The 22,500-nt window shown below is 41.7% G+C and overlaps 1 protein-coding gene across 3 annotated transcripts in view; it reads right to left on the bottom strand.

Moving 5' to 3' along the window:
- Nucleotides 1-22,500, bottom strand: part of LOC138961366 (uncharacterized) — a 146,517-nt gene that overhangs the window by 360 nt on the left and 123,657 nt on the right. For all 3 annotated transcript variants that reach the window (XM_070332982.1, XM_070332981.1, XM_070332980.1), the window contains 3 exons: nucleotides 10,546-10,701; nucleotides 9,412-9,703; nucleotides 1-8,873 (listed from right to left, as the gene is read on the bottom strand). The exon at nucleotides 1-8,873 is cut by the window's left edge and continues 360 nt beyond it. In XM_070332982.1, the coding sequence (XP_070189083.1) occupies nucleotides 7,805-8,873; nucleotides 9,412-9,703; nucleotides 10,546-10,701 (1,517 nt within the window). In that variant the 3' untranslated portion in view covers nucleotides 1-7,804. The remainder of the gene's footprint in view (nucleotides 8,874-9,411; nucleotides 9,704-10,545; nucleotides 10,702-22,500) is intronic.

Below are 22,500 nucleotides of genomic sequence, written 5' to 3' on the forward strand. Positions count from 1 at the left end.
TATTAAAAAAACCACCAACTCACGACACTTTAACCGAAATGTCGTTGAAATCGTTCTTTTTATAATCCCACTATGTTCAAATACGTTACCAGTCACTTCAGCATTTTGGTCATATTTATCACAAGAAAGTGATTTAGACATCTCACAAGATTCAAAGTATTTTTTCTGAAAAGACATTTCGCATTGACTGCAGACCTTTGAATCACTGAACATTTCCTAACTTCGCAAGGGTCTTTCGTTATTTGGTGTTTAACGTCGTTTTCAACCACGAAGGTTATATCGCGACGGGGAAAGGGTTGAGATGGGATAGAGCCACTTGTCAATTGTTTCTTGTTCACAAAAGCACTAATCAAAAATTTGCTCTTTCTTTTCTTTTCTTTATTTGGTGTTTAACGTCGTTTTCAACCGTTCAAGGTTACATCGCGACGGGGAAAGGGTTGAGATGGGATAGAGCCACTTGTTAATTGTTTCTTGTTCACAAAAGCACTAACCAAAAAACTGCCCCAGGGGTCCGCAACGCAGTACAATATATGACCTTACTGGGAGAATGCAAGTTTCCAGCACAAAGGACTTAACATTTCTTACATACTGCTTGACTAAAATCTTTACAAACATTGACTATATTCTATACAAGAAACACTTAACAAGGGTAAAAGGAGAAACAGAATCCGTTAGTCGCCTCTTACGACATGCTGGGGAGCATCGGGTAAATTCTTCCCCCTAAACCGCGGGGGGTACTTCGCAAGGGTGGAATATTGAATCCATAAGATTGAAACTCGTCAGACCGTCATGGAAAACTACAATTTCTTTATATTTTTGCGCCGAACTTTTTTTGCGCCCCAAACAAAGTCTGACAGAACCATGTAGACAAAGATCCCAGGGATTCTATTTTCTCACTTAGCGTTTCGGCAAAAACAACCTGTACATAATTACACACATCACCATGTCAAAAGAGCTATACACAATACATGTGATGTCTTACATTTGTACACGTAAATCCTTTTTAAGTCATCGTGGAATTTGGGTGGGAAACAGGGAATGACAAATAGCACTGACATATATGGCTTTTTTTATGGCTATGGGGGACAAACAGTTGTAAGACACAAATTTGGTTTTTGGCATAAATTGTGGTCATTGTTTTTTGCTTTTTTAAATAACGGATAATAAACTAAAGCACACACATAACCCTGAAGAAAAATCACGTTTTAATTCAATTGTGTGTGTGTGTGTGTGTGTGTGTGTGTGTGTGTGTGTGTGTGTGTGTGTGTGTGTGTGTGTGTGTGTGTGCGTGTGCGTACATTCGTGAGTGAGTGTGTATTTGTATTTCTGCGTTTACGTGCGTGTGCAAAGTCACAAAAGCTGTCCTATCTACGTTCGTCGAAACAAAACGTCAACGCGACCACCCTCGATCAAATGAAAAAGAAAAGGAAGCTATACTTTTTCAATTTCAATTTTCAATTTAAAGATGCTACAATAATAACTTGTTTTGTTGTTTTATTTTTGGTTTTTTTACGCCCACCGTCATTTAGCCAAGACAATTATTTTGTCTACTGCGCAGGCAGGATGTGCGGTTTTTTTAACAACAAAAACTTTTGTTTGAACAATCCACATTTTGCACACAGCGAAAGTCTCCATGCCGTTCCACTGACTGGCATTTTTACGCCCACTGAAACCTGAGACAGCCAACGTAATAAAGCCGCACGTTTCAAGTGACGAGCGCGGATGCCAAGATTATTACAAAAAAAAAGAACAGACAAAATCAATACAATCAAGCTTTTCAATTCAAATACTGTTTCTAAACCGCCCGGAAACTGAATGAGGGATGTGCCAATATCTTCCCAAGTACAAACACAAAGGATTTGTGTTTTCGCGGTTGGAGAGAGCGCTTCTTTGACTTTTTAACAAACACCCATTTCAAAGGGAAAATTCAACCAACAAATTGTGTTTACTCTCTGGAAAAAAGTAACGTGAATGATCTGGCCGATGACTTGTATTAATCTTGCAGCAAAAACAGGAAAACTTTATTTCTTAAGCTTACGATACTGAGTCAGAAAGTTCAGACTTCATTCCACAATTTCTACAGCCGGTTTGAAATCGTGACTCCAGTTCCTATAAACGGCGGCGGTACGGAAATTTAGACCTTAATATTTGATTACTTTTATTATAATGCCTTCCCCATCGTGTACGTTACGGCAAGTGTTTCTTAACTGGTACAGGAAATATATTTCATGCTCTTTTTAACACTTATAGACCTGGTGACAGAAAACCTGGCGATTGTTTCGTCATCAACTATTCTCTATTTCCAAAGCTGACTATATAAATTGGGGAATCTGTAATTCCATCTGTGATATATCTGAAATCCATTTGAAATGTGCTGCTGAACCGCTTGCTGCGGAGGTACGCTCCCTTTAAAACAAGATTCTTGTTTACCCTCCCTTTCTTCTTTCACCCCCCCCATTCACACACACACACACATTTTTTCCCTTTAATTTGTTTTAATTTTTGAATCGTGTTCCAATCAGAGCACCTCAGTCGCGAGTGAGTCAAATGACGAATACATTATTAATTTGCATAGCGCGTGCTTTTGCAATCACGCTCCCCTCTAGGGTGGGAAAAGCACGCGCAAGCCATGGTCCATAGATGCAAAATGTGGGAAGCATTATTTACAGGGCTGTTGCGTGAGAGCGCTGACTTCGTGAATTGCATTGCGAGTTGCGATGAGATCAAACGACTTTTCCTTGGCAGCTTTATGCTAGTAGTTCTACAAGAAGTTGTGGGGGGGGGGGGGGGGTGGGAGGAGGAGAAGAGGTGAGGTTGACGCTGGAGACAGTGACGAAGAGAGCCGTAATTAGACTGGGGCTACTTCACAAGTCAGGGAACTGCTCATTGTCTGCTTGCATGTGAAGCTCATCCTTTATCTAGTTGTCCTATATATCCCCACCCCCACCATCCACCCCCACCATCCACCCCAACCACACACACATGTCTTTCTTTCTTTCTTTATTTGGTGTTTAACGTCGTTTTCAACCGTTCAAGGTTATATCGCGACGGGGAAAGGGGGGGGGGGGGTTGATGGGATAGAGCCACTTGTTAATTGTTTCTTGTTCACAAAAGCACTAATAAAAAAATTGCTCCAGGGGCTTGCAACGTAGTACAATATATGACCTTACTGGGAGAATGCAAGTTTCCAGTACAAGGGACATTTCTTACATACTGCTTGACTAAAATATTTACAAACATTGACTATATTCTATACAAGAAACACTTAACAAGGGTAAAAGGAGAAACAGAATCTGTTAGTCGCCTCTTACGACATGCTGGGGAGCATCGGGTAAATTCTTCGCCCTAACCCGCGGGGGGTCCAGGGAGGGATAAATTCTTCGCCCTAACCCGCGGGGGGTCCAGGGAGGGGTAAATTCTTCGCCCTAACCCGCGGGGGGTACACTCACACATGTATACGCTTGTACAAGATGTCAGTGCGAAGTACTAACCCTTTCTCCTTGGCACTTAATGATTCATTTAATCAAATTCATTTCAAGAAAATACGCTACGCTACACATACGCAAGTACAATATGTCAGTTAATGATTCATTTTATCAAATTCATGTCAAGAAATTTCCCTTTTAACACCGTTCCTTTCTAATGAAAGCACAAAGAGAACCAGCTTAACCATAGTCTGGTGTAAGTCTTTTCTTTCACTCATTCATTGTGATGCACACCCAAACTGCCGCTCTCTTTGTAAACACCCCCACGTTTTGTACATCCGTAACATATGTTTTCATGATCGAAAAGTATTTAGGTTTCTTTTAAAAGAAAATGTAAGCATACTTGTATTTCAGATATTAAACGAAGCCCACGTTTTCATACTTCTTCAGTCTTTAGAGAATGACAAAATGAATTCAGCATAATTATATACATCTTCAAATGTGAGCTTTAACGTGCGTAAGCAGAATAAACTAAAACTGGTGACATACTCAAGGATGGCGGAGGCTAATATATTTGGACAGGTCGCCGGGAAGCAGAAAGGAAAATACGCATTTATATACGAAAACAAACAGAGGTGACGACTAAAGTGTATAATATTCTGCAGTACTAAGGTAAATCTGTACTTATAGTTTAACATATATTTAGAGAGATAAATAAATACCAGAATTTTTCGTCTGCAAAACAATCATGCTTGTGCATTGTATGTTTTCTTCACAAATATTGCTCAATCAAACAAATTAAAATGGTCGCTTGCATTTATCCTTCTTAAAAGAATAAACAGTTAAATACAATTTTAAAAACACAGACATAAATTTGAGCATTGCAATCAATCAGTTATTTTCACATCAAGGCTTCTTCAAAATTAATTCATCTATTACAAGATTTCTGATCTAAAACATTCATTCCTTTTAAGTAAGATTGGCCAATAAAACCTCAACTGAATTATCAAAACGAAACAATTAAGGCGATGCCTTGGACAAAACAACGTTCTAAAAAAAAAGGTCAACAATTAAACCCTTGTGTGGCTTTTACAAGACGACTTGGCAGTATAGTTTTACAAGACGACTTGGCAGTATAGTTTTACAAGACGACTTGGCAGTATAGTTTTACACCGCGTGTATGTATGAGGAAACAAGTATAAAAGGGGAAAAAAGCCAACTCTGCTTTCATTGAAAACAACAACAACAACAAAACTTGCTTCCATTCAACCGGAAAACAATGAACAAAAAAGCCTTCTTAAAGGAAAATGAACGCTTTATGTGCGTAAAATAATGACAACTAGTCACACTTATACTATACATATATAGTCTAACGTGTTGTGTACAAAAGAGAATTCCGGAACAACTTCTATACTATAATGGTATTTCGCGAACAAGACATTCAACATCTAACTCAAACGGTATCTTTTACATACAACGTTTTAGTTGTTAAATATAGGCACATCTCCCATACCATGGCAACAATTATACTTTCAAACGTACATGAGATTCACAATCAAACCTGCTTGTACTCCCTATAAAATCTATCTGAATAGGGTAAAGTTGGACATTCATAAAATGTACAGGCTGGGGCGTAGTCAAAATGTACGAACTCGTTACAAAATAGGTGAAACTTGGACATTATCAAAACAAACAATCTTTACAATCTTTGCCATTCAAAGGTTAAGGCCTTTCTCCTTTAGGCACTCTCATCACATGAATAATCATGCCAACAATGTCTTCTCCAATCTTTTCAACACAGCCAAAGCATTCAAGCATTATGCCGTTGCATAGTCTCGTTCTTTTCACGTCTAGCTTCAAGCCACAATTAATCTGAAAAAGACACACTTTTCCATGTAAAAAAAGAGAAGAAGTGAACATTCAAATCCGATATAGTTGATCAACAGGAATTACGTGGACATCTCATTAGCGCGGGGAGGGGGTGGGGTTGGGCAGACAGACAGAAAGGGAGACAGACACACAGATACATAGTTGGCAATTAGTCAGTGCACTCTTGCAATCAGCGGGTGACATTCATTGTTGAAAAGCCTCGATCGCAGTATTGGGTTTTTTCTGCTTTTTACCGTTTGAGATTTTCATTGAAAAAAGGGGACATTGTGCTGCAGTAGGTGCACACACATAACACGCTAAGTAATCCAGCCACAAAAGGAGGAAGAAGCTGCAGACGAAAATAAGGAAGAAAGAAAACCGAAGAAAAGAAAGCAGTAATACTGCAACGTTTTAAAGTCTTTTCTGTTCTAACATCCACAACATTTGAACGCATTTGTCTTTTTACATTTTGCAAGGCACATGCTTTAAATCGTATCTGACTGTTGTACAAAGTTACATTGCTGTACATTTTCAGTCAGGATTGAAAGTGTGTGGAGTACGTAACTGGGGTGCGAGTTTCATGCATGCGTACGTAAGCGTCCACACGCAAGAAGGCGTGCACCCCCCCCCCCCCCGACACACACACATACATACACACACACATGGGCGCAGTGCCTTTGTAGTGCACTTGCACTACAACAGCACTGAGTGCAGTACTCGCTCCGGCATCGACGAATTTTACACTAAAAAAGGCACACAATTTGACCTATTTCGTCGCCTATAGAGGACGGAAAGAATGTCATTTTGAACATTGTTATGACATTCTTTCCGTCAAATTGAGGCATGTACTTTCAGGAAATATAGTTGATAACAAGAAGAGCAAACGCTCGATCGAGTCACTTTCGCAGTTCTGAATATTATATGAGGCATCAGATGGACAGGAAGAAATTGCTATTCACAACACAATGCATACCTGAAGCATACCTGTGACCTTGAAAAAGGTCAAAGGTCACCAAAGCAGACGTCAAAGTGTAGAGGTCACTGGGAGTCACGTTCACATAAAATTTGAGCCCGGTCACTTTTATAGTTTCCGAGAAAAGCCCAACGTTAAGTTGTGTGTTGCCGAACAGAAAAGGCTAGTTATCTCCCTTGTTTTTCTGATAACGTTCGTAAAAGGCTACAGATGTAAATACTTTGATGTAAAGAATAATCCTACAAAGTTTCAATCACATCCGATGAACTTTGTCAAAGATATAAAATGTCTAATTTTTCCTTTGACGCTGACCTGTGACCTTGAAAAAGGTCAAAGGTCAACGAAACCATCGTTAAAGTGTAGAGGTCATTGGAGGTCACGACTAAACAAAATATGAGCCCGATCGCTTTGATAGTTTCCGAGAAAAGTCCAACGTTAAGGTGGTGTCTACGGACGGCCGGCCGGACGGCCGGCCGGACGGCCGGCCGGACAGACTAACACTGACCGATTACATAGAGTCACTTTTTCTCAAGTGACTCAAAAAATGGGGAATTTTTTGGCATCCCCATTTTTTTCAAATTCCCCATTTGTTACCAAGTGTGTACAGATTTTTTCCTCATTTGTATAGATGTACACGCCCACACACACACACACACACACATATACATACACACACACACACACACACATGTACTGTTCAACCAGTAATAAGCTGATAAGCCTTCTCTTCATTTGCCCTCGATAAACATAAAGATAAACAAGTCCTTCTCAGTCCAAACTAGAAAGACCTGTACAAAGTGCGGAACATTCAACTCGGTCGTCTGTTTTAAGAGCGTGTGAATGAACACGGTATATTATGGCACCACTCCAGAATCGGCACCATTGATCAAGATTTTGCAAATGACACGTATTGAGTAAGATCATTGCTTCCAGTTCACTCACAAAGCTAGCACTCACTTTTTGTTTCACACACATGGAGACAATTGGAACATCTATACTGATAACTGAGACTTTCGTTCAGCTTTTGACTTTGGAAATATTACAACAAAGAAATCAGGCATGGCAGACAACATTGTCAATCTATGAGGAGGAGGTAAAGTTCTGATTTCAGTTTCAATTGACTTAATGCAGTATACAGTATACTTTTCATCGGACTGCCGTCGATCGGTTTGCTTTTGATTGATCGTCCAGAAAGAAGTGGCGGTTACTGTAGATGAGATATTCACCAGTTTCATTTCATGGCAAGCGATCCTCGTTTTGACTGAAGGAAGATGCTTCACACAGTTCGGAACAATCATACTTGCACGTAATCAAAGCACTCAAAAACGCTCCAAACTTGCCTGCAACTCCTGTAGAAACAAGATCACTGTCCTCGACTTCTGACTTGTGTGCTTTCAATGTTTTCAAGCCCAAACCGACCTAACGTACCAACTACATTTCTATACAGATATGTCATCATCATCTTTCCTCCAACATGGTATCCGCAATTTATAGCACACACAAAAAAATCTTTGAATGAAGAATGAAGAGTCTGGATTCAATATGGCCGCCAGACCTGGGCTTGTTCTGGCTGAGAAGATCTTTTTGATTTGGGTGACGAAGGCGATGAAGATGTGTTCTCCTTTCTGGACAAAGTTGATGGCGACGACAACACAGGCGGCGATGGTGAAGGAGGTCGTCGAGAGTGGTGGTGATGATGGTGGGTGTGGTGGTGGGAAGGAGGAGAGGGTGAGGGTGAGGAATGCTGGCGAGCTCTTTCCTGCATTCTGTCAAAGCTTCTATCGCGTCTGTCAAAGCTTCTATCGCGTCTGTCGAGGCTTCTGTCTCGTAAGTCTCTTTCTCGCAGCCTCTCAGCGTCTCTGTCTCGCGACCTTTCCATGTCCCTCAACCTCTCCCTTTCATAGTCTCGTAAGCGGTGCAAGTCTCGCGATCTTTCCATCTCACGTGACCGGTCGTGATCACGGGAGGACGGTCTGTCCAGATCTCTTAGCCTAGACCTCTCCGAGTCTCTGTCTCTCGGCCTGTCAAAATCTCTGTCTCGCCGCATCTCCATGTCTCTGTTTTGTCGGTCCAGGTCTCTGAGCACCAGATGATGACCCCCGGCCCCTTCAATAGCCAGAAGCGGGGGTGCAGCAGCGGAGATAGGCACAGGTCGCTCAACACGAGGAGGAAGATGATGCGTCGACTGGGTCGTCGTCAGCGCCAACGGCGGAGGAGGCAACGACAACGACAGCGATGACGATGTCAAAGGGGCGGGAAGAGAGAGGGGGAGGGCGAGAGGTCCCACGCTGTCCGGATCAGAACCGCTCCTCGATCTGACCATCTCCAAACCCTTCCCATCTCCTGCTGACAGGAACAAAGGGGCGGGAAGCTGCGGCGGTCCCGGAGGGTAGAGGTGGGAGTAGAGGAAGGGGGGAGCCACCATGTGGGGATTGCCCAGCAGGGCGAAGGAGTCCGTGGTGGCGATGGAGGAGAGAAAGCGATGCTGGTGGAAGAGGGCCGAGTAGGACGCGGCGGCGTGGGACACGGGCAGAGGGATGGCCGCTCGGCTCTCCTCCAGTATCGACCGGTTGCTGGCGGAATGCGGTAAGGGCTGTGTCGGGAATCTGCAATGGGGAAAAATGAGTCATCAATTGCAGGGACGAAAAACGGTTTATTCTTAAAATCAAAATGACTTTTTTAATTGAGATTATAAAGTCGTATTGTAATCTACGTCCATGAAAACCACAGTTGAAAACAGGTCTGTTGGAAAATATGTCCCATTTAACAAACCTGTATGTATGGAAAGTTATCGAGACCTTTGCGCTGTGCCCAAGTATGAATTAACAGTTCAAGTATGAATTAACAGTTCAAGTATGAATTAACAGTTCAAGTGTTAATCAACCGTTCAAGTATGAATTAACAGTTCAGGTGTTAATCAACCGTTCAAGTATGAATTAACAGTTCAAGTGTTAATCAACCGTTCAAGTATGAATTAACAGTTCAAGTGTTAATCAACCGTTCAAGTATTAATCAACTTCCAAGTATTATTCAACAGTTCTATGTTTTGGAATTGCGATGCCTAGGTTCAACATCCTTCACTCCCATATCCTAGGTGCGTCCAATCTGACGAAAGAAACATTGAAACCTTGATAATATTCTTACCTGGGAGGATCAGAAATTCCGGGTGTAAACCGAGGCAGAACCAGGGACAGGGGCGAATCCACCCCGGGTATTCTAGACTCCCCTGGGAAGCGTGATGGGTCGAGAGGGGTATGAGGCAGGGTGGCCGGGCGGTGCGCTTCGGGTACAAGGGGTAGCGGCCGATCCTGGTGCGGGTGGACAAGTGTGTGGGGGGTGAGGGGGGTGGGCAGACCTTCAGCGGAAGTGACGACAGCCAGGCGACCGGAAGTGGTTGCGCCAGGGTTGTTTTCTTCGTGGCATTCGTTGCTCCTCGCTGAAAGGGGAAAAATCAATGAATGAAGAAATGAATGAATGAATGAATGAATGAATGAATGAATGAATGAATGAATGAATGAATGAATGAATGAATTCATGAATTCATGAATCAATCAATCGGACTCTTTTTATCGTCTTCATGAGTTTTTTCTTGTGCCTTATATTTTAACATTGCTCTTTACTCCACACAAACACCTTTTTCATCAATTTATTTGGATTTAGTATTAACAGAGAATAACTATACCATTAAAAAGCAACTCCATGGTATGCCTACATCTGCAACATATGCTCTGCAACATATGCTCTGCAACATATGCTCTGCAAAATATGCTCTGCAACATATGCTCTACAACATATGCTCTGCAACATATGCTCTGCAACATATGCTCTGCAACATATGCTCTGCAACATATGCTCTGCAAAATATGCTCTGCAACAAATTGCTGCTTTCTGTGTCTCTACATCTTCAATAAAGCGACCCTACACACAAAAAAATCGTCAAAACATACTCCGACAGCTCTCCAAAATATATTTTCTAAAACCTCTCCAAAATATTCTCTGAAAGCTATCCAAAGTATATTTCCGGAAACCTCTCCAAAACATACTCCGAAAGCTCTCCAAAGTATATTTCCGGAAACCTCTCGAAAATATTCTCTGAAAGCTATCCAAAGTATATTTCCGGAAACCTCTCCAAAACATACTCCGAAAGCTCTCCAAAGTATATTTCCGGAAACGTTTCCAAAATATACTCCGAAAACCTCTCCAAAATATGCAAAGACAGCGACCATTCCTGTTGCAACCAGTTTATGAAAACAAGAACAACAAACAAACATGACCAACCTGTAAAGTGTGAACCTGTGCGCGAGAGGGAATCCTTCAAAAGGCCGGACTCTGAACAGACGGTGGTGAACAGCAGCTCCTTGCTGTAGGGATTGGGTTCGAATCCTGAGGAACCCCACGCGCGAGGGGGGCCTTCCAGTCTCATTACCAGAGTGTCTGAAGCAAATAAAACAACAGTCGTGATCATTTTTTGATTTTTTTAAATATGAGGGGCCATACAGATACCAAATTTAAAATGTATAATGTCCGTGTGTGTAGATGTTCAAAATATAAAACGTTGTCTGTGAAATCATGTCCTCTTCAGTGGACCGTGTGAAGTGCGTTGGTTAGTTCGGGAGAGAGAGAGAGAGAGAGAGAGAGAGAGAGAGAGAGAGAGAGAGAGAGAGAGAGAGAGAGAGAGAGAGAGAGAGAGAGAGAGAGAGAGAGAGAGAGAGAATTGAATTGAATTGAATTGAATTGAAATTTATTTTACGAGGGTGACAGAATAAGCAATGTATACATGCTTTTTTACATCCGGCCCTCGCCCATTGAGGGGCAGACCTGTTTACCCCCTCAAATGAAAATCAGGAATGCAACTGGTACTTTTCCGTAATTTGAGGCATCTTTGAGTAATCTTTTTTATCAACCATAAACCAGCTTGAAAACGATTAAATGACACGTTAATTCGCGCGCTACTATGCAAAACAAGTACAAAATTGTTAACCATGTTTAACAGTACACACACAGAAGCTCGATCACACACACCACAAACACACAACACAAGACAGCTGATATATATGCAAGTTAACAAAGACAAGTTTACTTTATCTAAAAAAAAAACCCCACCAGTATTCAGGGGCGGAGCAAGAGAGTTAGAGGGGGGGGGGGGGGGTACAACCTGGGGTCCAGGGGTTGGGGGGTCTGGCTGAAGAATTTTAGCTATTTTATTAACAATTTGTGGCTTATCCTTGATTTTAAACATGATAAACTGGTGTCAGCAGCCATTCATTATTTCTTTTAAAGTTAGTATTAAATAATGGCTATTTATCTTCATTGATATCTGCTCCCGACAACAACAAAAATGTCACAGACAGAAAATGTTTTAATTTTTTTTCTCCACAGACTGAATTTTTGTGTTTTTTGTTGCTTTTTTGACAGCAAGGGGGAGGGGGGTTCCGGAACCCCTGTAACATCCCCCCCCACCCCACCCTTGGACTATTTACAGTCAAGATGCATGTAGAACAAAACCACCTTACATTCTGTCACATCAGACATCCTGCATTAAAACCAGTCATAATAACTCTCTCCAGAAGCTACCTTTAATTTTAGAGGACCGATTCGTTTATTTCATTTAAAAATTTTGTTGTAAGTTTTTCGATTCAAAGAACTGTGATCTTTGCTATATTGGAGAAATATTAATGGAGATCAGTTTTAGAAACAGAAAGACTTGAATTTCGGCAACAGCGCAAGTCACTGATGAGCGCGACCATAGTAGACCTACATCTATGTCTCTGGCGCGACTGACCGTAGTGAGAGATCGGTTCGCAGGTCTGGGAGATTCTGTGGAAGTAGAGACCTAGGTCAAATAAACTCGATGCGAAGCAGGCTCATGTTTTGCCAAACATAATTTCGTGTTTTTGTTTGTTTCCATGTTCATTTGTGTACTGCATTTTGTTAAAATTAATGCTGCGTCTAACCTCGGGACACGTGCCGCGACGTGACTCGTATTCTAACTGACTTAGCTTTGTTGTTGCACTGATCTCAAGTCGATCACCAAAATGAATGTGGTTCGCTCTTCTTAAACTTCACCAGACACAGCCACTTGACTTAATAGTTTTGCCGATATTTCTGTACAACTTTCGCTTTTTTGGTTGGCATTTCGTCCCCACAGAGATCCTATATTACCCTTCGGACCAATGTCGATCTCAAAACCGCGGAATCCGACAAATACCTTGCTGTGCACATGCGCAGAAAAGGCTGTTTCGGTCAGCCTTGAAATCACAGTCCTGGTGACTACCACAATTTCGACTTCGAATTTTCACGCACGAAAAAGGTTCTCTCGACCGCAATTTCCGGAATTTTCGGTAGATTTCCGTAATACCGGAATTTAGACCCCAAATCCGTAATAATTCCGGACAATCCGGGAGGGTAAACAGGTCTGGAGGGGTAACAAACAAGAAGAAATAAAAGATAAGTTTAACTATAGTACAAATGACATATTTACCATAATTAACATGTCAAGCAACCAATAAGACATTTCAAGATACATTAGGATTCTTTAGCAATGCTTGAAAATTATATATAACATTAAATATATTAATAATTTAAATTATTTATATAAGAGAGAGAGAGAGAGAGAGAGAGAGAGAGAGAGAGAGAGAGAGAGAGAGAGAGAGAGAGAGAGAGAGAGAGAGAGAGAGAGAGAGAGAGAGAGAGAGAGAGAGAGAGAGAGAGAGAGAGAGAGAGAGAGAAACATTGAACTTTATTACAGGAAAGATAGCATTAGATAGCATTCAGAGAGAGAGAGAGAGAGTGCTCGAACATGCATTTTACGTTGTTATGCAGTTTAATACTTTAAATACAAGATATCATATTCTCTGCGAAATGGTTGTTTTTCTCTTCAAAAGCACGAGTATTCCATTTCCAGACAGCCTGCAACGATAATATCTCAACGCTAAAAAAAAAGAATGCAAGAAAATGTCTCAAAATACGTCACAAACATATCGCAGCTCACTTATTACACAAGTGATAATGTAATATCTCCGTCTACATCATTGTCAGGGTCGTTCAAAATAAAGACACACTGTCGCCTTGTTTTTCGTTTTTTTTCTTTTCTCTTATGATTCACTTGTTATTTGACAGCACTGTGCAGTAATTAATCCACTTGTAACCTCGATTCAGTATGGCTTGGGGACATAATTAACCGAGACGCAAATCACGAGAATCACGTCGGCTTTTGAGGCGATGGACGAAAGAAATCGGTAATCGATGTTTTTGAATTCAGCACCTTCCACGAAAAAACTAAACACAAAAATATCTAACACAAAACAAATCAGCTAATTAACCAACCAACTAACCAAACAAATTCCGTACAAATGAGACGTTAGATAGCGTTAAGCCCCTGGTAGACTGGTGACAAAAGCATAATTATCACAAGTTACGGTCATCGGTTCTGGATTCAGAAATCCCTATGTACCTATGAACAGGGTCCAGGGGCGGATTAGGGGGGGGGGGGGGGGTTACAGGGGTTCCGGACCCCCCCCCCCCCCCCCCCCGGGCTGTCAAAAAGAATTAAAAAATTAATACTAACTTTAAAAGAAATAATGAGTGGCTGCTGACACCAGTTGATCATGTTTAAAATCAAGGATAAGCCATAAATTGTTCATAAAATAGCTAAAACTCTTCAGCTTTGCCCCCCAGACCCCCCAACGGGGCCTTGCCCATGAACCCCACAAGGGGTCAACCCCCTGGACCCCAGGTTGTAAACCCCCCCCCCCCCCCCCTCTGGCTTAACTGCTCCGCCCCTGGGGTCTGTACTATTAGGTCGTGAACATACCCCGAAGTCCTTACAAACGGAAGACATAATTCTGCCTGCTTCGTTTACTGCACCTGTGCACGAGCATACGACCTCAAGAGTCGATATTTACGTTTCAGTTTAATAATAATAATAATAATAAGAAGAACATTTATATAGCGCTAAATCAAAAACTTTCGTTAAAAAGGCTTGCTCTAAGCGCTTGACATCTAAACTAAAACGTCATTCACACTCTTTACAATGATGTACAAGAACTTCATGTCACACTCTTTCATTCAGTATAGCACCATTCACACAGTTGTTATTCTGTACAAGACAATAAGTTAGTCTAACATTTAGAATGTTCATAAGATGAAAACAAGAGAAAACCAGACTGATTAAAACAACTGCTTAGTGCTAACAAAGCATGAATCTTAATGATAACGTAATACATGTTTAACTGTTAAGACCATAAAAACCTATATGCTAAAATAACTTCGAACTTTTAAGAACTTCTTATAAGATACACAGCACATCTAGATAAACACCAGAATGATAAAACAAAAGGCAACTCGTTAAAACTATTAAATGCATCAATGTCTAAAACACGAAAGACTCAAAACATGTTTAAACATGTCGTATTTTCTTTTTGGGGGGCGCGAGAATATGAGAGGTAGAGGGGGGAACTGAGGGCCTAGGGGGGAACTGAGGGCCTAGGGGGGAACTGAGGGCCTAGGGGGGAACGACCACTTACTCAATAGGGAACCGACATAAAAATGACGTCATTTTTTTCCCCGAGGCTGCCAGTGTAAAGTCCATTCTGTCCCAATGCATCGGTCCCCCGGGAGACGCACTTGTATCACCAAACAGGATGTTACAGTCTGAGAGGAGAAGCATGACGCCAACCTTGTCTCGTTTCGCTACTGAGTAATCGTTCGTTCTCTCCGCAACCTCAACAGAGAGGCAACAACAGACAACTCTCTCCACGAACAGCAATCCACAAAACAATACCGCAAAAGACGCAGCAGCTAACGAGCCTTTCCCTTCTCCTTAATGCGCGGGGAGTTTGCAATCTCAGCTTCAGTTATGACAGCTGTAATCTCAGACAATTGCGCAACCCTTGCCATCACGGCCGACTTTGTTCTGCGCTTTCAAACTAGCATCCGATCGTTAGAAAAGATGAGCGGCAAATGGAGATCAGCAAAAACCGCTCTCAAACTCATTAAAGCCGCCCCATTAACTTCAGCTCGCTGCACAGACATAAAAGAGACTTTCTGCGATCAGCGCAATCGTAAACAAGGGAGATAAAGTTTGATCTTCTTTTGAAGTTACAGGGGAGACAATAAGAATGTCATACGCCTTGGCTTTTTTTACAGGCTGGGAACCGTTTTGAGGAAAACGGCCGCAACCGACAAAGATGCGAACGCAAAATAAAAGCTCACAGGAAAATACCAAAGAAAGTATCCCTGGCAAGACAGTAGGCTAAAGTTTGTCATAAAAGCCCAATTCAAAGCTAATCGTCCAAATCGAAAGACAATTAAGATGAACGAGCGATTAAGAACATTTCCCCTATGTTTTAATTGTAACCAACCACAATTAAATTCAAGGGCACTGTATCTTTAGCTAACCGCCCCCCCCCCCCCCCTTCAAGTTCTTCTGCAACTTGTTCAAAGTGGATGTCCGTAGTGCGTACGGTACTAAACATGACGCATGTGCAATGGAAACTCGACTTTCCGCAATGATGTGACCAAAAGTCGCTCTGAATACTGAATGGCAAAATAAACTTCCAATCTTTTGGACCAATTCTTCTCAACGAAAACAGCCTAAAAATGACATAGTGTATAAATTGAGAAGTACCCGGTACTGGACAAATAAGCGAAAGAAAACTGTATTTAGTGAATTCCCATTATTAGTGAAACAAAAAAAAGGATGAAAGAAAGGGAAGTAAGCTTTGCAAAATTAGGCAGATGTCGACAAGAACCGCAACTCTTTGCAGTCACCGATGGAAGACATACAAGCAAGGGAAGTAATTTCGCGAAGCTGAACAGACGGTGACAAGAACCGCAACTCTTAACGAGCAATCGCCTTGTCTTTCTGGCGCCACCGACTTACGAGAAGACAAAAAAGAACAGAGTTCACTCATCCATTAATTAATACAGGCGACCCCGAGCCCTGCTCAATTGATGTTGAATCATTGATGTTGAAGACGCCAGCAAAACTAAGGCAATCAATGCAAATGGCGCCGAGGGCTACGATGACAACAGGGGTTGACTTTTGCCAGTAAAACTATCACCTTGGTGTTAACTTGTGCCAGTAAAACTATCACGTTGGTGTTAACTTGTGCCAGTAAAACTATCACGTTGGTGTTAACTTGTGCCAGTAAAACTATCACCTTGGTGTTAACTTGTGCCAGTAAAACTATCACCTTGGTGTTGACTTTTGCCAGTAAAACTATCACCTTGGTGTTAACTTGTGCCAGTAAAACTATCACCTTGGTGTTAACTTGTGCCAGTAAAACTATCACCTTGGTGTTAACTTGTGCCAGTAAAACTATCACCTTGGTGTTGACTTTTGCCAGTAAAACTATCACCTTGGTGTTAACTTGTGCCAGTAAAACTATCACCTTGGTGTTGACTTTTGCCAGTAAAACTATCACCTTGGTGTTAACTTGTGCCAGTAAAACTATCACCTTGGTGTTAACTTGTGCCAGTAAAACTATCACGTTGGTGTTAACTTGTGCCAGTAAAACTATCACCCTGGTGTTAACTTGTGCCAGTAAAACTATCACCTTGCTGTTAACTTGTGCCAGTAAAACTATCACCTTGGTGTTAACTTGTGCCAGTAAAACTATCACCTTGGTGTTAACTTGTGCCAGTAAAACTATCACGTTGGTGTTAACTTGTGCCAGTAAAACTATCACGTTGGTGTTAACTTGTGCCAGTAAAACTATCACCTTGGTGTTAACTTGTGCCAGTAAAACTATCACGTTGGTGTTAACTTGTGCCAGTAAAACTATCACCTTGGTGTTAACTTGTGCCAGTAAAACTATCACGTTGGTGTTAACTTGTGCCAGTAAAACTATCACCTTGGTGTTAACTTGTGCCAGTAAAACTATCACCTTGGTGTTAACTTGTGCCAGTAAAACTATCACCTTGGTGTTAACTTGTGCCAGTAAAACTATCACCTTGCTGTTAACTTTTGCCAGTAAAACTATCACCTTGGTGTTAACTTGTGCCAGTAAAACTATCACCTTGGTGTTAACTTGTGCCAGTAAAACTATCACCTTGGTGTTAACTTGTGCCAGTAAAACTATCACCTTGGTGTTAACTTGTGCCAGTAAAACTATCACGTTGGTGTTAACTTGTGCCAGTAAAACTATCACCTTGGTGTTAACTTGTGCCAGTAAAACTATCACCTTGGTGTTAACTTCTATGCATTTATTTCTAGAAAATGTGTCTTTTTATTCTTCGACACACAATACAAGCATGAGTGGGTTGCAGTCAGAAAAATCTGTTGAGGATGCCGTTCTTACCGCGCACACGACCACGTTGATGACAGCAGATCTGTCTTTAAAGTCTTTCACATTATTGGTTGAAATTTAGAGCTTCCTTCGACTTGCACACACACACCGACAAGTCAACAGCCTGGCTCCTTTGTGTGAACGGTAGGGTTTTTGTAGCTGAATTTAATCACCAAATTGACATAGGTGTTAAACATGAAAATAATCACACACACACAAAAAGGATAAAAATCCCAGATAGCTGTTAAAGGTACCGTTCCACCAAAGCACAACATCGTCTTCAGCCTGACACATGTGTCCTGGCTTTCATGTGGAATCAGAGCCTCCTTTCACTTCCAGGACACATAGCATCAAGCCTACAGTCCAACACATAGCATCAAGCCTACAGTCTCCCCGGGGAGAAAGCAGCCCGAATTTCCATGAGGGTAACCTCACTGGACTGTAAATCTTATCCAATCCAATCCAATCCAATCCAATAGCATCAAGCCTGTCAAGGTTGTTTGCTGGTATCATGTCACAAGTCACACCTGTCAAGGTTGTTTGCTGGTATCATGTCACAAGTCACACCTGTCAAGGCTGTTTGCTGGTATCATGTCACAAGTCACACCTGTCAAGGTTGTTTGCTGGTATCATGTCACAAGTCACACCTGTCAAGGTTGTTTGCTGGTATCATGTCACAAGTCACACCTGTCAAGGTTGTTTGCTGGTATCATGTCACAAGTCACACCTGTCAAGGTTGTTTGCTGGTATTATGTCACAAGTCACACCTGTCAAGGTTGTTTGCTGGTATCATGTCACAAGTCACACCTGTCAAGGTTGTTTGCTGGTATCATGTCACAAGTCACACCTGTCAAGGTTGTTTGCTGGTATCATGTCACAAGTCACACCTGTCAAGGTTGTTTGCTGGTATCATGTCACAAGTCACACCTGTCAAGGTTGTTTGCTGGTATCATGTCACAAGTCACACCTGTCAAGGTTGTTTGCTGGTATCATGTCACAAGTCACACCTGTCAAGGTTGTTTGCTGGTATCATGTCACAAGTCACACCTGTCAAGGTTGTTTGCTGGTATCATGTCACAAGTCACACCTGTCAAGGTTGTTTGCTGGTATCATGTCACAAGTCACACCTGTCAAGGTTGTTTGCTGGTATCATGTCACAAGTCACACCTGTCAAGGTTGTTTGCTGGTATCATGTCACAAGTCACACCTGTCAATTTGTCAAATAATTCAACAAGAAATTCCTACTCTGCACAGAAAGTAGCGGGGTGTAGATTTTTGAAGTGAAAACATGCTCTTATCCCGTGAAAGAGCCAGTGTAGATCAGTGTGGTTTTTGATGTGAAAGCATGCTCTTATCCCGTGAAACAGCCTGTGTAGATCAGTGTGGTTTTTGTCATGATTGCTTGTACTGGGAGGAAGGTACCTTTAATACAATATCTTTTACATATTTTCTGTTGTTCGACGCACAACAAAAACAGGAGTAGGGTGCGGTCAGGACCAGATGGTTAATGTATCGCGTAGGATATAAAGACACCGATAGATTGACAAACGGAGAAGGCAGAAAAATGTCAGAGGTGTTGTTTTGTCTGTATCGGAAAAGGTGTGGTTGAGTTTGTGGTGTGCAACCCACGGCGTGTATGTGTGTGTGTATGTGTGTGTATGTATGTGTGTGTGCGTGTGTGTGTGTGTGTGTGTGTGTGTGTGTGTGTGTGTGTGCGAGCGTGCCAGAGTGTGGGTGCCAGAGTGTGGGTGCCAGAGTGTGGGTGCCAGAGTGTGCGTGCCAGAGTGTGCGTGCCAGAGTGTGGGTGCCAGAGTGTGGGTGCCAGAGTGTGGGTGCCAGAGTGTGGGTGCCAGAGTGTGGGTGCCAGAGTGTGTCTCTGCATGTTTGTGTTCGGTTCCTTGCAACAGTGTCCTTGAATGTAGGACAATATTCTTGAATATTACGTCATGACCTATATTTTCGAGACAACATTTTATAAATATACTGCAGTGTGCTGCGTGACTAGTAACTTTATCGAGTCCTCCCAAGAAACTATTACCACTCACTTTTGTTTGAGTTCGAAGAAATGGAGGAGCCTACTACACGGATATTCCCTCGCTAACTAACCCGAAGGAGACATAAGGAAACGTATAGGGCAACCAGACTCTCAAGTCAAAAGAGTAGATTCTGCACAGAACATTTTGTTATTTAATTATTTTTAAAGGGCACACCAAACTGCTCATTACAAAACACAAGACCCCGGATTAGGTCAACGTCTCATTTTCGCCTCCGCATGTTATCACATTTTTCGTAAACTATCTTTGCTCCCGACCAGAACTTTTCTCCTCAAACGGACAAAAAGACAGCAACAGGGAGAAAAGAATACTCCTTCCCTCTAAGAGTTTCAAAAGTTGCCAATTTTCTTCCCCAGAAATCTCACGGTCTTTGTTGCCTGCTCCGTGATTAAACAGAGACTTTAACAACAATGCTTCACGTTCTTTTCATCGCGGGTCACGGGGCTGCGGGAACGCGCGAGATCTTGTGTCTTGGTTTGCCAAGCCTCGTAAAAGCGGCCATTCGGGGCTTGATTAAAACGAACAATCACCGTTCTCGAATGCAACCCAATTTCAGCCACATGCATCAAATTGCAGGATAAGAGGTGTACCTCCGTAGCAGGGTGATTGCCAAATGCACAACCAGGTTACACGCATTTTCTGAAGTTTTTTGGTTTTTGAATTCTCTTTGTTATCTCTTTCCTTCTCGGTTTTGTTCAGAACACAAAGAAGAAATCATGGAAGGAAGACGAGTGGGGAGGATAAAAGAGTAAATAGACGAGGTTACTCCAAGCATCATGTGTAATGGCGTTCTTCAAAACTGTCAACAACAACAACAACAACAACAACAACAACAACAACAACAACAACAACAACAACAACAACAACAACAACAACAACAACCAGTCTAATAATAATTGTGGGGTTTTGTTTTGTTTTGTTCTCAGCGTATATTCGTTTTCTTCTACTCGTCATCCCTTGTCCGTCTTCGTGCTTCTCCCTCAACACTTGAAGTTAATGGAGAAAGCTGCAATTTCCTTTGGTTTTGTTGTAGTGTACATTTATTTGTTTCCGTTTTTCTAATTCCATGTTTCTCTTCTTCTCTACTCTTGTCTTTACTTGTCCATCTTGTCTTTTTTTGGATGATACTCGCATCCTGAGTTTTCCGGTTAAATCTATAATAATCTGCGCTTTCGCATTTTCAGCCCACATGGACATTACCGAAACACAATACTGCTAATTACTTCATTCTATACGATAGTGTATAATCTTACGTCGTCACAAGGATGCACCTCATTTGATGTCTGATTCTGTATTACCTGCGTTTAGCCGAATCGTTCAGAATGCAGTGGAAGAAAGATCTGAACCAAATAATTGCCCCTGAAATGTAATCCATTTGAACAGAGATCCATGCAGCTGCCGCGCTCTCAATTTTTCACTCTCCGTGACAAACGGGAAAAGTTCTTATCTCTCCATCCTTAACAAAAATCTTTACAACTCATTAACAGAACATGATAGGAAAATATCTTGAAAATGAATCCATTCCATCAAAACTAGCTACAGCTGTTTTAACTCTGAAATGATTATTCTGTGCAACGAAGGAAAGGAAAGGTTCATTCTGCATAGCAAAGGAAATGATATCTTCCCTTTCCATTTCTTATAAATATCCTCGACCATAAACAGGCATAATTTATTTATAAAACACCCAAAGAAAAGATCCCCTACCCCCGACCTATTATAGAAGTCCTTGACAAATAAAATGCAGCAATGGATAGCCATGTATTGATGTCCGAATTCTGACTCTTAGGGAAACCAGTAATTCTGAAAAAATGGACCAGACAAACTAAGCCTAACACAGCGGTAAAGCTAGATTACTTTTGAAAGGATACATTTCTCAAACGAAATATCAACCACCATAAGTGCCGTTTCCATTTCAGGTATTTTCAGAGTTGTAGATGTACCAGTAAAAGTTAACGCGATCCATAAATAGGTGTAACCCATTAACACGATCATTCGCAAAGGGACAATCAAAGCGAGAAAATGAATGAACTGTGAACGAAGACACACCAAAAGGAAAGCAGGGGAAATGAAAACGTATCATTTCAACGAACTCAGAATGATCAACTTACAAGAACAAAATTCTGCGACATTTCAAAATGTAACTCAGACGCCAAACATGGGTGACAGCTGCGTGCGGCACATTTAATTGGAATTAAACGCCAACACACAATTACAAGCACGCAGTTACAGGGGTTGCGTTTCTTTGCGCATAATGTATGGGGAATGTGTTACTCCTCTCAGCAAATGTACTCGACGGATTGATAAAATTAATCACCCCCCCACCATCCCCACTCCCTAAAATAAATAAATAACAATTCCAAAAAAAGTGCTAGATAGCTTTAAAGCTACCGTTCTTCCCGCGTACAACATCATCTTGACCAGATAGCTTTAAAGCTACCGTTCTTCCCGCGTACAACATCATCTTGACTAGATAGCTTTAAAGCTACTGTTCTTCCCGCGTACAACATCATCTTGACCAGATAGCTTTAAAGCTACCGTTCTTCCCGCGTACAACATCATCTTGACCAGATAGCTTTAAAGCTACCGTTCTTCCCGCGTACAACATCATCTTGACCAGATAGCTTTAAAGCTACCGTTCTTCCCGCGTACAACATCATCTTGACCAGATAGCTTTAAAGCTACCGTTCTTCCCGCGTACAACATCATCTTGACCAGATAGCTTTAAAGCTACCGTTCTTCCCGCGTACAACATCCTCTTGACCAGATAGCTTTAAAGCTACCGTTCTTCCCGCGTACAACATCATCTTGACCAGATAGCTTTAAAGCTACCGTTCTTCCCGCGTACAACATCCTCTTGACCAGATAGCTTTAAAGCTACCGTTCTTCCC

Source organism: Littorina saxatilis, linkage group LG3 (assembly GCF_037325665.1).
Source record: "Littorina saxatilis isolate snail1 linkage group LG3, US_GU_Lsax_2.0, whole genome shotgun sequence".
Taxonomy (NCBI): domain Eukaryota; kingdom Metazoa; phylum Mollusca; class Gastropoda; order Littorinimorpha; family Littorinidae; genus Littorina; species Littorina saxatilis.